The following is a 16,029-nucleotide window of genomic DNA, read 5'->3' on the forward strand; positions in this document are numbered from 1 at the left end:
TTTTTTAAGTCAAAAGCTGTGACAGGCCACAAAATATGCAGTGAAGAAATAAAGCTATCCCCCATACATCAAGAAACACCACTATGTACAGATTCCCTTGACAATGGTGTCATTAGCATGAATCTAGAAAACTGACCCTGTAAACTGTGCATATACTTCAAGACATACAGGCTTCTGTCAGGGACAAAAGTCTTCTTTCATGACGAATTACAATGGAGAACAGCAGTCGTTACAAGTTCAATGAAAAGGGAGGCTTCGTGTGATGTGCTGCTGAGCTGAGGGACATCAGAAGAACTGAAAAAGAGCTGGAGCTGCCAGGTTCTTCAGAGCTTGTGCTTCTGGCCTGTGGCTCTGTTTCTGCTCTACTTAGTCCCCTCTTGCAATGCTGGGCAGCAATAGCATGTCAGCTCTTCTAGGTACAAGTCTTCTCTGGTACATGGGAAGCCTAATGGCTGTGTTTAAGGCAGGATTATTATATCCTATTACTAGACAGATTTAAACCCCCCAAAAGACTGATGTTCTCAGGACCACATGTATAATTTTAAAAACCCTAATGAGAGAGAATCTGAAACAGGAGGCTCCAAATCCAATTAAGAGACAAATTTGAACACTTGTGATGGAGACAGATGAGTTACATCCATTCACAGAAAGAAAAACAATTTTATGATCATGCAACTGAATTGTTTCTAATTAATTCATGATCTATATTTTATACTGCTGGAACAGGGTCTGAGATATGCTAGAAAAAATCCTTCACGTGGCACATCCTACTGGTGGCAAGGGTGCTGAGTCACTGATTCTGTTATGAATGAGTTTTCTTGAGCTAGTAACTCATCTCCTGATTTTACTTGTTTGTTCCTGGACACACATAATGATTTGTTAGGGAGGACCAAGGATCAGTTGCCCCCTGCCTAGGAGCTGAGGGGTATCCTAGGGATATCCAGAGCAGGAACAGGGTAGGGCAGACCCTGAGATCATGGCCAGGTTTAACCAAAAGTCAAGCTCACCACACAAGTTTGTGGTGATGAGGCAGGTCCAAGGTCAAGCTGGGCAGTCGATCCACAAGTCAGAATCTATACTGGGTACACTGATGAGCGAGTAGATTCATGGTGATGAGGCAGGGCCAAAGTCAAGCTGGAAAGTTAGCTTGTGGGCTGCAGTATGGATGAACAGGGCCCATGGCCAGACATGAGTATAGCTGCAGCTGAGGTAGAAACCATCACACCTTCTGCATAGCCTAGGGTTAGCTGAAATGGGGCTCCTGGGCATGGGTGGGGTGGCAGGAAGGCCCAGGTGAAGCTGGTCAGGGCCATTAATACTTATATGTCCTGATGTATAAATGCACTATATACCAGATGTTTTAAAGTTTTCTTTATAAATGAACACCATGAAAAGTACCATATGTTTGCCTGACACAGAGAGCAGGACTTTGATGTTACACAAATAATAACCTGATCCTACAAACTCTTGTATATGTCACTGAGATCTTATTACAGCCTGGGTAAGAGGATGCTGGGTGTTTGCACTGATGAAGCTATTTCAGTATGATAAGCTGCACTAAGTGGGCTCAGTTTTGCATCAGTGGAGTGTATTTGCATATTGCATTGCCAGGGAAAAGAAAATCTTCCATACTGCAAGTATGCCATGCATAAAAATGCCACTGCAAACATCTGAGTATGTGAGCAGTTCCAAAGAGTCACTACTCAGTGAAAATGCTGTGTTGGTGCTAGCAAGGCTAAATTAAAGGGTCTGTGACATTTCCAGTTTCTTGAATGCTCACTGGAAAACTCATCCATATACTTTCAGAACTTTTTGCAATATCCATTTACTTCCAATATATAAAATTGCACATGGAAAAAGAGTGGCAAATATTTTTGGCTATGAGAATTAAAATAGTCCTTTGGAAGAATCATTATTTAGAACCAACCTTAAGTCCAGACAAATATTCCCATTCTTTTTCACTTCAATCCTTGATATATGCTTTCCTGTTGAAAGGCAGCCAGGAAGAATTGTCCATATTTCCATTCTATACAACATATACAACAACACTTTTTTCTATCAGATGCTGATTTATGATTTTCTTTTTAATTTCAGATTTTTCCCATTTCATATGTTTTTTAAAACAGACAGAAGCAAAAATGTGTCTTATATTTTCCATTCTATGTTGCATTTTGCAGTTGTGTCTTAAAATTCTTCTGGAAGTTCAACACAATCTTATTCCTAAATTAATACAATTATTTTAAGCTAGGACTTTGAAAAGCTGGCACCACATTTAAAAATCTAGTAAGACAACTTTTATATTAAAAAACAAAATAGTTCATATCTATATAAAACTGTAGATGCATAATCATACACAGTGCATATACACACACACTTTTAGTTAGTGATATATTATAATGGGTTTATATATAGGCTATTAAAATAACATAAATTAAGGAAACAAAGCAGATTACCAGCAAAAAGTGCAGTAACAAGACCAAAATTATAATCTTGAGAAGAGAGCCATAAGATGAACAATTTAATTCTGTTCCTACAACATTTGTATTCACTTATTTAGCTATAAAAGGGATTTTGGGGGAGGGGGAAGAAATCCTAAGGCTCCAAGATTGTTTTTCCAAACAGATTCAGGCTGGGTCTTGTTTGATTGAAGTGGAAATACGCCTTTTGCAACAAGTGCTGAGTCTGAACAAGAGACTCACCCCATCAGTTTAACTGCAGGTCTGACAAGAGATACCAATGTGGGAAACTCCTTTAGGCATACGTCATGCCTTGGAATTTAAGCAGAACCTCCAATAGAAACTGTTAGCCCAGTACAACTGCTCATCCCTCCCTAGGCCATCCTGCAAATGGAGCTAACAGTGTGGACTTTCTTCAGAGAAGCACAGCGCATTTTAGCAGGGCAGTGCTGGTGCAGAACAAAGCATTACCTTCAGGCAAGTCAGTGGGAAGGAATTAATAAACAAAGTTACCCATAAAGTGAGAATGCAACAGTAACAAAAATGAAGGTGGTTGTAAACTGTGTTAATGCACGGATAATTCATGTAGTAAACAGAAGAGAAGGCACACAAAACTTTGCTTTCATGAATGGTGTAGAAAAACCTGTCAGCAATAGATGTCAAATATACCCTTTATAGCTTCACTGAGGTATTTTGCAGTGAAACAATCAAAACAAATATGCAGATCCTAATTATAGGACAAGAATCTTCTTGTAGTTTCATGCTAGGAGTTCCTGGCAATTTGCTTTGCAATACTCAGTTTCTGTGCTGTGCTATGCCTGGCTGAAAGCTCAGATCCCGAATAAGACCCCAGTCCAGCAGCTAGGTGAGTTTATGTGGCTTGGAGCGCATACAGGAGCGGCTCTGTACCCCTGCTACATGGATGCAGCAAAATCACTTTCCTGCTCAAACTGTGTACATACAGAAAGAGTTTAGTGTTTTCTTGGTTTGGTGTTTATTTTATTTTACTTTATTTTAATTATAGTTCAGCAGTAACAATGTGCTTCATTTCTGGCTGTTCAGCTTCCGTGGTTTAATATGACTCCACACCTTGGACTTTGCAGATGGTCATCTGTCTCACATTGTGCTTAGGGCCAGGGTCCTTTCCATCCCGTGTCCATCAGAATGTTCACCAGCAGGTGCTGAGTAGCCTCATGATTTCTTCAGACTTTATAGGGCTGGAAAAATCATTTACTGGACCACCAAGCAACAAGCAGCAGTTATATCTGGCAAGCCCAAATCCAAAAGGGAAGATTATGGGTTTTCAAGCCATCAGGGACCATTCCACATCACATAGCAACTTTCTGACTTATTCCTGCATGCTTCAGCAAGAGCAAACACAGAGAGATGAGGACTGTCTAAGGGTCCTGAAAGCATCCCACTTCCTGGCTGTTTGGCTGCCTGGGCTCAGGGCCAACTTGGAGCTCCTAGGGCTGAGAGCTGCCCCACCTTCTTTACTGACCTTGGACACAGTGTTGCAGAGAGGCCTCAGCCAGGGCTGATACCACTTCCTGCAAGACCTGCTTTTAGGCTAAGCCCCTTCCATTTGGCCCCTGCCTGAGCTAAAGCTCCTGCTGTGTTGCAGTCATGCCTGTCCCTGGCTTTGAGCCCATTGCTCTGGACCTAGACCTGGACCTGCAGCTGACTTCCAGCCTGATACCAGCTCTTGCTGCTCCCTGACAGGCTGTTCCTCTCAAAATCACGACAGCTTTTAAAAACTGATGATTTCAGCAAAAATGTCAACCCATTTTGCTTTACAGAACAGAAACGGTGGATTCAGCCAGGAATCAAACCTACCGCTTATACTATTGAACCATGGAAGGAGCAAAATTAATAGTCTGATATTGTTTTCCTCTCCCAGCAATAAGAAGACAGGGATAGAAATGTTGGGAACTCTTTTTCTTAGTCCTCTGGCTTTACGATACCCAAAGTACAGAGATGTCCTGGAAATAAATGCCATTAATTATAAAGCAGAAGAAAACTCATGTGAGCAGTGGCACTTACAGCTCTTGGAGTCCGATGGATCTTTCAGTTACCTGCCCTTCCAACTTCAGCTGCAGTGTGTATCACACACCACAAAGAGTATCACAGTACTGTCACAAGACTAATATTAAAAATTCCTCTCTGAACAGTAAGTGAGGGAGTCCAGGAACACTGTGGTCAACATATCAGGATGCTCTTTTCTTCTGCACCTGCTTTCCTTTCATGCCTTTCTCCCCTCACCCCAGCTGATTTTGCTAGAGGCTTGGGCTGTGCTCCTGGAAGTCTCTTTCTATGTCTATTGCTAAACTCCTGCTGCAGCTGCTCAGACCTTTTCCTACACTGTTGTGAAAAGTCATGATTTTACCACAAAAGTGGTGTTCTCCTGCCATGAACCCCAAAGAGTTTGGTACTCATTAGGAAAGAAGACTGGCTGTTTGGCAGGCAGGCAGCATGACTGAGTAAGCCTTGTTTCCTTAGGAACCCATCCTAAAAGAGCAAGAAAGTAAGAGTGTGTTCTGGTAGGCAGTGAATAAGCCATTAAAACTCTTAATTAAAAATTTAAACATGTGTCTGCTAATTACATCACCCTTCTCCTGCCCTCAAAAAGCAACAAATGAGCATGGTTGCACACCTGCCTGTGTGTTTATTTCCTTAGGATGCTGCTCACTTACTCAGCAACCCAAATACCAGCTCAGGTAGCAGCTGCTATTGTAAAAACAGTCTGAGGAAGAGCAATGACAAATATTTTCCTTTTGATAATGAATAGCAAAACTGTTCACAGAATTCCTGCTCACTGTTGCTGCATGTGCTGAGTTTGTTGACATTCTTCATATATCAATCCTGATATTAATAGTTCTCATCTCTCATACAGGGCTATTCAATGACAGTAGTACACACTCTGCTGACCAGCTGCCTGAAGACCTGTGAAGAAAGAAAGAGACAGGGTAAATGGTTTAAAAGTAGGCTGTAAGGATATGAAAATGAATACAGACATTGTAAACTGAAGAATGGCAGAGAAGGATCTGCCAATGCTGTAGACCCTCTGGAAATTCTCAATCTTGCAGGGATTGTGTGGTGCTCCACCTTTCAAGCACACATGGAGTGAGGAGCCTCAGCTTGGTAAAGGACTGGCTCAAATTAACTGATGCCCTTGTAAATGAGTGCTCAGCAAATGAAACTTTCTTCTCCTTCTGTAAGTTACTCTGCAGTGAATCTCCTCCAGTAATGTGTAGTCTCCTCAGCTGCTTTGAGTTGGCTGGGTTGCAGCCACTTGACATCAGGCCACAACCTCTGAGTTGGGAAGGCTGTTTTCATTCACTGCCTAGAGGGGTAGGATCATGTTCAACATTGCTGTTGTTACTTATTACAGTAATGGATTTGGCAGGAATTAACCAAATTCTGGCAGGTAGCGTATGTCTCTGTACATTAGCATGACTACGCTGAGCTATAGTGGGTAGACTAAGTGAAAAAGCAATTCCCTGACTTTTGGCTCCTGTCAAAACAGGCAGAGGCCAGAGCAGCAGGGCATGTGTGTGTCCACTGGCACATATATGGTCACTCTCACCAGATGTTCATCCAAAATGCTCTCTTTGAGACCTGCCTTTACACTGCAGTCCTACCACAACCAGCTGAACCTCTTGGGAAAGGGTCCAGCTGGATGCAGATTTGTTTCTTTGGGGGCCACACTGAGCTCAAGGCCTCCTTCAACTTGACCAAGAAAAGACTCAACAGACAGCAAGAAACTCAGAACCCCTGAACCCTGACACTGTGTATCATTAAGGAAGTACTGCCTCAAGACTGTGAACGATCCTATCATTTATCTGTAAAGTGGTATTTTAATGCATTCACTGACTGTGTTAAAGCTTTACAGGTGATATCTTGAGATGACATACTGGAGAAGGCTTCATTATCCTCAGGAGTACAGACAAGAGGACAGCTGTGCTACTACTCAGTTTCCCCATGTTGAGGTCACATCCATCTTCAGATGGCTGGAGTTGGGCGACTCAGTGCAGGGGCTGCCAGAGTCACTGAAAAATTTTTCATGTGAGGTGAAGCATCTGCTATTACAGGGTAAAGAAACTAATTGGTCCTTCCTTTAAAAAAATTGGTTATTTGTAAAAACCTGAGGTATATATAGAGTTTAGGATGCCATATGGCAAATCTAGGGTCATATGAAATCCCAGGCAAGGCTATGAGGTTAATTGGCTCTCGTCAAAGTATTGTGCCTGGCAGGCTTGGGCTTTCATCATGGAGGAGGGAGCTCATATTTGCAATTCAAAAATTGTCTTGTTTTCATAGGGTGTCAGCTCCCAGTCCCAAGGCTTGGTCACTCCATGAAATCCTGAGTTTATCTCTGCTCTTTCTGCTTTTTCCTGAGTTGCTAGGAAGCTGACAAAATCATCTGTGTGTTGTTTTGGCAGGACCTTGCTGTATGATGCTACCCTGCTACATGGGGGTTGTGGTAGGAGTGCTGGAAGAAAAGAATTGGTTCAGGCTGAGGCTGCTGTTTGATGTGGACTAATCTGCTCCAGTAAATGACTGCTGGTCACTCTCATGGGTAATGTTCACTCTGATGACTAAGTGCCCTGCTTAGCTTTCTGTATCGTTTTTGCCCACCAGGAAAACTGTAGTGTCAGAGCTGTTGAGGACAGGCCAATGCACTTCCCTTTTATGTATTCTCCAGCCCAGACTGGATGGCAGAAACAATGTGGTGGAGTGAGCCAGGGCACACATTCAACAGGGTCTGGGTTTCTGTGGGTAAGTGTCACTACCCTTTGTGCTCCAGTGGTGGAGGAGAAACACCCAAGGCTTGCACGAAAACCTGTTCAAGCTGGGAGTGAGAGGATGTGTCCACAGCTGGGCTCCCCAGACAAAGTTCAATTACTTTCCATTTGTGTAAAGAATGGGTGTATTTAATCCAGAAACAGTAGCAACCAAAAAGTCATTTCACTAAGTAGCAAGATCATCCACCACTTAGGAGTAGCTAGAACTATTTACAAAATCTTTTCATACTTTAATAAGGAAGAGAGTGCATATTTCTGACTGTGGAGCAAAAGGCAAACCTATAATAATGCCTCATCTTTACCAATCATTCCAAATTATTCACATGAAGGATCCTGCTTTCTCTCTTGGACTTTAATGAAGCTCCTGTTGAACCAATTATTCACTAGCTATTCATGTATTGTCAGAGAGAAAGTCACAGAAGCTTTGTCATTAGGAATAATATTTGATTGGCAAGGCACATGGCTTTGGGATGGGTTTTCTTCTTCCCTTTTTTGCTCTAAAGCCATAGCTTTTAGCTGGCAATTTCCACTGCTATAATCTGATGGGAAGTGATAAAACGCATCAGACTGCAGTACTCAAATGAGAAAACACTCCAGATTAGTAGGAATATAATTATGTTTTTCATGACATTGATTTTTTATTTTCTAACTGATAAAAGTAAACAACTGGGGGGGGGGGGGGGGGGGGGGGAAGGACGAGTGCCGAAAAAACAACATTTAGACTTCAGTGAGATAATTAACTCAGCAATTAAACATATTTTGTATTCAGCATTTGTCCTCCATAGCACACAGTATATGTGACGTTTGTCCTTTATTCAAATTCTTGCTTCTTGCAGTCTTTCTATTCAGCAGGAGTGGCAGCCAGTGAGAGTGCTGTGTGAAGGCCCACTTTTGTGGTGCTTTATTTTTAAAGATGAATATTCACAGCTATGGTTTGGAAAAGAAGAGGCAGCCAAAAAGAATCACTAAGTGTGCTAAATGAGCAGAATTGAGAGGCAAGAGACCTTTGCAACAGGCATTTGGGTCTGTTTTATTTTTGCCAGTAGTGTTTTGGAGCAGAAGTAAGCCCCTTGTGATCCTTGATACTCTCTACTATGCAGCTTTACCCAGCTGCAATATGGGGCTGCCATGTTCTCTGATCCCATTTGATATCACATCATCAGGATGGGCCAGTACATGGGCAGGATATATCCAAGAAAAATTAAAGAACAAGACTTAAAGACAGGTAAAGAAAAGAGGCTAGTCCTTTGGTAGAGCTGTCTGCTGGTTCAACAGAGAAGAGGCATAAGCAACAATGGACTGTTTGAAACCTCACTGGCCTTTTTAGCACAGAGTAGCTCTTCCATCATCAGTTCAGCAAAGAATGAGTGAGTTTTCAGGGAAGCTGGCTGTCTCAGAAGATACGAACTATGATACAGGGGAGATATCCTCCACATCACTCCCCCATCTTCATCACTTTTAGAAAAATGAGGTCATTAGGGAAAAGTTAAAGTCTAGGATAAATAAAATGTCCTACCTGTGACTTTATAGGCAGGGTACAGAGGGACAAGCAAACACTGCATCAGGCAGAGGTGTGCAGGTATGTCAAGCAAAGGATGATGCAGTACTTCTGCATGTCAATCCAAACTGCAAAGCTGTAGCTGATACTATGCAAGTTAATACCCAGGCACACTACAATGTATCATTTTCCTTTGAGACAACAATATGTGAGGCTTCTTTTAAGGGCAGAATTCTGAGCCTCAGGGAAACTCAAATATCTTCTTACTCTGAGAGACTCCCATGGCCCAATTTAAGCTGCTGCTGCTGGAGGATAGAAGGGCTAACTTCTGAGCTGGCATAAATTTCTATAGTAAACATACTATGACAAATCATTCCAAATTAATTTCTTCCTTTCCCAAGCTGAATTTGCCAGGTTATGTACTAAAATCTTCCTTCTTGCTTTGTTTTGAAACACTGTGGTGCATTATAAACATCAAGCCTCAAGAGGCTGTTTTACTGCTAATTTTAGGCAATGAAATGTATCATGTGTGTATTCATGACACATACAAATCACCATGCATCTGGAGCACAACCTTTCCTAAATCCAGGGTGTTCATCTTGTGAAATCTGTGGCTGTTTACGGAATGCAAAAGTTGCACTGATAAATGCTTTTCACTAGCAGACATAAAATGTGTTTGTTATTGTACTGACCTTGGGAGATGAATAGGAAAGCACTTTGTCCTTACCCAGCAAGACAGCCTCAGCAGCTGGCTATGCTTTAGGACAGGCCAGACTAAAATAGGTCTGTCCATGTGATAGGTTGATAGAAGAACCCTGGAAATTCTGCAAGTTATTTGAGTGCCTTTAATAGTCCCACTAATAGGTGATATCCTTGAAAGTGAATACCAAAGTTGAGTCAATGATTGAATTTATAAATCACTGATCCACAGATATGACAACAATCTAATTTCTGGCAAAACCTATTGTGATTGGTAACTGTCTCACCCTTTGAAAAAAAAACCAAACCCACTCTTTTTATGAAGCTAACTGGGATAGGAGATGTGTTTGTGGGGAGGAAGATTAAATCTATGGAAACAAAAGGTTGTATAGGAAGTGCTGCTCAAACAGCAGATGAGCAATGGGGTTTTATGCAATATCACCACAATATTAATATGAAAAGGAGAGATTAAAAGAATCATCATTAATTTATAATCCAAATAATTTTAAGAAACTGAGATCAGGGTAATTTAAATGTGAGTAATTTCACTAATGGTCATGGATTTTGCTGCTTTATTTTCCTGTTTGTTATTTATTTTCCCTCCTCTTGCCTCTCTGTGAAAAGCACAATACCAAAAAAGGGAAAAGGCCAAGGAAGAGCAGTTTCCATCTCTGCTCCTGCTTTAGATGGCTAACGGCCTCAGAGTAGTTAGGTCCCATCCTACCTTCTCTAGAGCCAGCAAAAATGCCTGCAGAGCATTTTGCGAGTTGTTGCTCAGCTCCCTGCTCTAACTTGTCCTCTGGAGGCACACTCTCCAGTGGCTACACAGGGAGTCTGGAGAGCATGGACTTCTAATCACTTATGTTTGGTACTTAACATCAAATAAGAACAACCAGCAAATATATAGGGGAAGAGGGAATGTAACTATTCCCAAGGACCCAAAAAGCAGGCACGTACAAAGCAGAGCAATTTTAAAGTACAGTGAAGTGTTACATCTAGCATGAGTAAGAAAAATAATATGTTGGATGAGAAGTGATTTTCAAGCTGAATCTATTTCTTGAAATATTCTCTCATATGCTGCTCTTATTCCACAGTAATGCTTCTTTTAGGGCAGTATTTTACACCAATGTTAACATCTCCATGTTAACAGGGAGGCCTTCCAAGCACATAATTTCTCTTATACTCAAGTTTAAGAGCTCTTCCATTTTTCTATGCATTTATGCTGCACCACTGAGTTGAGATACTTGATCCAGGATAATGATAATGCTTTGCTTTTCTTCATTCCAGCCTTTACTCAATCTCCTTTATAAACATCGCTAGGGAGTAGCAGGGCCTTGGGAGGCAGAAAGCCCAGCCAAAGCCTGCCACCGAGTACCTGTCAAAGGTAGAACTAGAAGACAGACGTACTCGATCCTCTCATTTGAGAAGCAGCTCATGTCGACATGGCTCTAACTTTGGAGATGATCTGCCTGCTAAGCTAAAGCACATTTATGATTTGTGGGTTTCTAGTCTGACTTGGCTTCATTTTTTAACTTTTCATTTTCTTTTTAGGGAACCAAATTGTTCACTGGGTTTGGCAGCTGATGGCTATTAACTGTCACACTCCAATAACCAAGGGATAGTTAGAATAGCATTAAATATTTGCACTGTGCAGCAAGGCTATACTTCATTTCAGTACACATGAATCCCATGCTCTTTTCACACTGGAAGAAAAACTACCTTATTGCTATTCAAATCTGTCTGTCTCTTTTCCCATACTGTCATTACGCATGCAAGGCCTGTCAGTGCCAGTGACATGAAAACCCCTCTCGCTTTATGCCAACACCAGTGACACCTGAAAAAACCCCTCAAGACACAAAAGAATTACTGCTTTTAAAATTTTGTTTATGGGGCTTTCATTTTCTAATAAGGTTGCTTGTTCCTTGTCTTTATGAAAGTGTTTCTTCTGCCCTCCAAGGGTACATGTTTTCTCTCACAAGAACAGTTTATGGGTAATACTACACAAAAAGTGGGTTTTGGTAACTGAGGTTTGTCCATTTTGTATGTCCCTGGTTAAATTATGAAGCTTTGTTTTGAGCAGTTTTTCTCCTCATCATCTTAACTACCATTTTGAGTCTAATCTTTTAGGAAATATTCTACATAGGCACTCCTTGTGGTCTGTTTTTAAAAAGCAAAATTTATTTTGGCCTCTGCAGGAAGCATTTAAAGCACATAATGAATAATGTTTGACACAGGAGTCAGTTAGCAGTCATTTTAGATTAATAACACTGCTCAGAAAAAAACCTTCCAGGGGATTAGACTAAGGGAAAAGATGCTTAGGCAATAACCTCTGAGCCAGTTGGTTGCTGAACTATTCACAATAGACGTAACTATCTCTGAAGGTCTTAAGTGTGAGAATTATCTCTGGGAAGAGAACAATGAGTTAGCGAGATATAAAACAATAGGCTCATGCTCTAATACGAGCAGTTAGCACTGCACATGTTCTCTTCTCATTTAATCTTCAAGACTTTCAGACATTAGCAGTTGGTGCCCAAATTAAGACTTCCTCTCTCCCTTTGATCTTATGTAAAAACTAATGAATTGTATAATCTCCAACACCTCTGAAATCCCACTGGTTAAAGGGAAACTATCCCTACCTTTCCCATGCCTGTCTCAATTCACTAAATGGGAGCTATATTTAACAGCAGGCCAATCACATGATCGCTGAAAAGGAACAGCACAAGGATCTGTAATCCTAATGCTCTGGAGCTGCGATTGCTATAAATCCTTCGCAGAATGATTTCCTTTAAATCCCAAACATGTCATCACACTTTTAATTAACATTTCTTTATGAAAACTGTGGATAAGACCCTTTAAATTAAAGATTGTTCCTAGACTTGTCATCTTTAAATAGTGTGCATTTCTATTGTCGTTTTCATGTCGCATATTTTACTTTGCTTTATAAGTAAAGCTTTCTTTCCTTTCTTATCCTTTTGCCTTCCCTGCTTTAACCCTCAAACAAGTGGTAAAAGCTTGCATTATTTTTAAAGGGTAAACATATTGCTTTAAATTAGTTTACGTACAAAAGGTAAAATTAATGAAAAGACCAGCAGTGAGTACAGGCAAACATGAGATGTGGCTGATGCTGCCCTACTGCAGTTCTTACCACCTTCATCTCTTGAGTTTACCATCTAATTGAGCTTACCATCTTTAGAGAGAAAGAAATTGCAAGAGGAAAGCGATGTGCCCAAAGGAGCAAAGTGGATCACCTGCAGAAACAGAAACACAACCTTTGTTTCCTGATTCCCAGCTCTTGATTCTTCTCAGTTATTTAGCATGTGGCTCTCTGAATACCAGGCTTATTTCCTTGCCTGTTGGTCTCAGCAGCATTGCTACCCACTTATATGGTACTAAAAAAATTCTAAAATGCATGATGCTGGGCACAGGAGGTGCAGTCTTCTGTCCAGAAAAAGGGAAGAGTTTTATAAGAGTGAGGGTGATGTGCTTTGGCTGGCGACTAGTGAGAAGTGGATTTACAGTATTTGTTTTCCTCAAAGTAACCCAGGTAAGAACTCTGGGTTTGAATGATGGCTCAAGCTCAGTGACAGACTCACTTCAGTTATCCCATCTGGGATTTGAGACAGTGGCACATGTCACTGGCAGACAACTCAGTGACGTTTTTCAGGAAGCCCGGTTTTCTAACATGCCTCTGTGTGGAATAAGCTGGTAGAGGACCAAAGAGAGAGGAAGAATATTTGTGAGAGAGGATATAAAGGATGGCACCATTATACATTATACAGATTAAAATCCCCCTTCATCAGTGAGAAACAGGGAAGAAATACAGATCCTGAAAAGAATCCAGAATGAAATCATCAGGCAGTTTGACAGCACAAATTGAAATTATTTAGCATGATTTGGCAATACATTTCTAGCTATCTATGTATCATCCAGGAATAATCATTGACAGATATTGGAGGAATAATGAATGGCTAAATAGAACAAGTCAGGCTCCAGTGCCCTTCCATGAATTGGGTAGTAGTTTATTCCTCAGCTGCTCCCACTGGCTTAAAATTATGCTTTGTAGCTGACACTCAGAGCCAAATGTCAAGAGCCGAAGCTCACCAAGCTCAGAACAGAACCCCTGCCTTGACTCTCTTGCATCCTGAATTGAAAACAAGGAGTAGCCTACAGAAAGGAAGGATGAAAGATCTCCCTGCTATAGCACCCTTCCGTTACATATCCTCCCTTCTTTACACTAGTCATGCTGACTTGTATTTTGATTGGTATAATGTTTATATATTTATATTCTGTTTTAAATGGGCCTTAATTATCTGGCCAGGGCATTGATAAAGTTTTTTTTCAAAAGGAATGGAAAGCATCAAGGAGGCAGAGCAAAGGGAACAGCAAATTCAACCACTTACAGCCAAATTCGTGCAATAAGCAGAGTGTGGCATATGTGAGCATATATAAAAGCAGAGACTGCAATACATCCTTCCTCAGCCCATCATCTTTTCTTGATTAAAATGTATCACATAGATGCATCAAATTAAAGAAGTAAAAATTAACCACCTGATGTAAAAATTAACATTCTTCTGATCAACACATAAAGCCTGAAGACCATGCACACTGCAGCCTCTTTCAGTTCATTTTCACTCCGACATACTCATTCCTCTTCCTCTCTCCTATGATAGAGAATGAGATGCAAGTCCAAAGTTCTTTCGAGTAGCACTATGAAGAAACCAGACAAGTCTTACTTGCACAAAGCTGTTCATAAGTAGGTCCATAGATACACAAGGCCTGTACATGCAACCTGTTTCAGGTAGGAACTGTGAGCTTGAGTCCTTGAAGAACAGACTGCACGTACAATGCACTTGCAGCAATGGAGTTCCATGGCCCCATGAGGATTTTCAGAAACAGCTGAAGCTCCTTGACGTACTTGCAGGGATCCCACCTTGTGATCTCTAAAATGAAAGAGCCTGGTGTCCAATGTATCAGACTGGATACTGGACCAAACAAGGGAATCAGGATCATAGCCTTGATTTCTCCCCACGCTCACTGCAATACACAAACTGTAATAACCACATCCAATCTCTGTGCATCCCTTTTTCCATGCTAGGCAATAAATTGCAAAGCCTGCACTGAGTTAATGTTCTTTGATGAATCCTACCCATTAATTTTTAATCTCTCCTGTGGTACAAACACCAAACTGCTATTCCTTCCCTTTCTTACCGCTGATATAACCCCTGAACACCCACCTGGACAGAGAAAGTCCTGTATGAAATGTTGAGATCTAGCATGTAGATTAAGCACCCATTTCTTGTTCCCATTTCAGTAGGTGGAGGAAAACCAGACACATACCAATACAAAACCAGGAGTTACTGTATGACAATTTTTTATTTATCAGTATCAAATTACATAGCAAAGTAATGAATGCAGTGTCAGATCATCTCTTTGAATACTGTAAATACAAACAAAATCCACCATATTGCTTAATTATCCAAAGTAAATTAAAAGTTTAAAAATGTGCGTTTCAGAGATTCCATTTGGCATATCCTGTCAATATATCCTGCATAAATATTTCTGTACCTCATTTTCACTATGTGTACCTTAATACAGCCTCTAGAAAGCTCACATGGAGGAGATAGGATCTATCTGTATGTTTATGTTCATCACCAACTTCTATATCTGACCTGAAATCACTGAAAGTACCTATCTGCTAGCTCACCTGACAGATGAATGTGACTGTACCTGGAGTGGCCAGACCCTGCTCTCACATGCCAGACCCAAAGGTACTAGCAGCAGCGCAAGACAAATGAATGACATCAGCTCTGGATCAGGTCCTTAAATTACTGACACAATTACTACTCACTTTCATGGTTGCTGGGCTGGATCTGATGGCCAGATCATGTACACTTGAATATGTAGGGAAGTTCTTGAGACATTTACACTGCTCTTTACACTAGTATGACTCCACTATATAGAAATAACGATTCTTTGTTTATAACGTTAAGTAACAAATAAAGTCAGGTCTGTCAATTTCATGTAAGCTGAGCAGGATTTGGCCACAGCTGGATACAAACTAGGTAATTCAACCAAAGTATTTTAATGGTGTTAATCAGCAGTGTCATTTACAAGAAGGGACTTCCTTGTAAACTGTGTAAATAGGACAATTTTTCCTGACGGATGAGAGAATAAGCTTCACTTAGCACTGTTTCCAAAAGTTAAGACTACTGAGACATTGTAGTGGTATGAAAGGGAAAACACTGTAGAAATACATATTTTGGTTAGAATACAACGAAGAGAAGTACAGAAGCGTTGATGCAGGTAATTGGAAAGGTGAGGAAAGGGAAGGAGGAAAAATTTAGGCAGCAATCCCATGGAAACGTGGGAGTTACTCTTGATCCCTCCAATTCACCAGTATCAGTGGAAGTCAGGCTTCTCTGGGAAGGTGCAACCTGAACGCTTGATAATTACGCTGGCTGCATAATGTCCAGCCCGGATGCACTCGGTCACTGGCCGGTCATAGACGAGCTGCGAGAGAAAGCCTATGGAACAAAATAAGAGAGGAAGAGAAGAAAGAAGATGGTCAGAT

The 16,029-nt window shown here is 41.0% G+C and overlaps 1 protein-coding gene across 7 annotated transcripts in view; it reads right to left on the reverse strand.

The window, feature by feature from the left end:
• Window positions 1-14,812: 14,812 nt before the first annotated feature.
• Window positions 14,813-16,029, reverse strand: part of ADK (adenosine kinase) — a 305,830-nt gene continuing 304,613 nt past the window's right edge. For all 7 annotated transcript variants that reach the window (XM_061451234.1, XM_061451218.1, XM_061451225.1 and 4 more), the window contains one exon: window positions 14,813-15,982. In XM_061451234.1, the coding sequence (XP_061307218.1) occupies window positions 15,858-15,982 (125 nt within the window). In that variant the 3' untranslated portion in view covers window positions 14,813-15,857. The remainder of the gene's footprint in view (window positions 15,983-16,029) is intronic.

The sequence above is a fragment of the Pezoporus flaviventris genome, unplaced genomic scaffold (genome assembly GCF_033815535.1).
Source record: "Pezoporus flaviventris isolate CSIRO_AGI_PZ_B2104156 unplaced genomic scaffold, CSIRO_AGI_Pfla_v1 ptg000001l, whole genome shotgun sequence".
In the NCBI taxonomy this organism is placed as follows: Eukaryota; Metazoa; Chordata; class Aves; order Psittaciformes; family Psittacidae; genus Pezoporus; species Pezoporus flaviventris.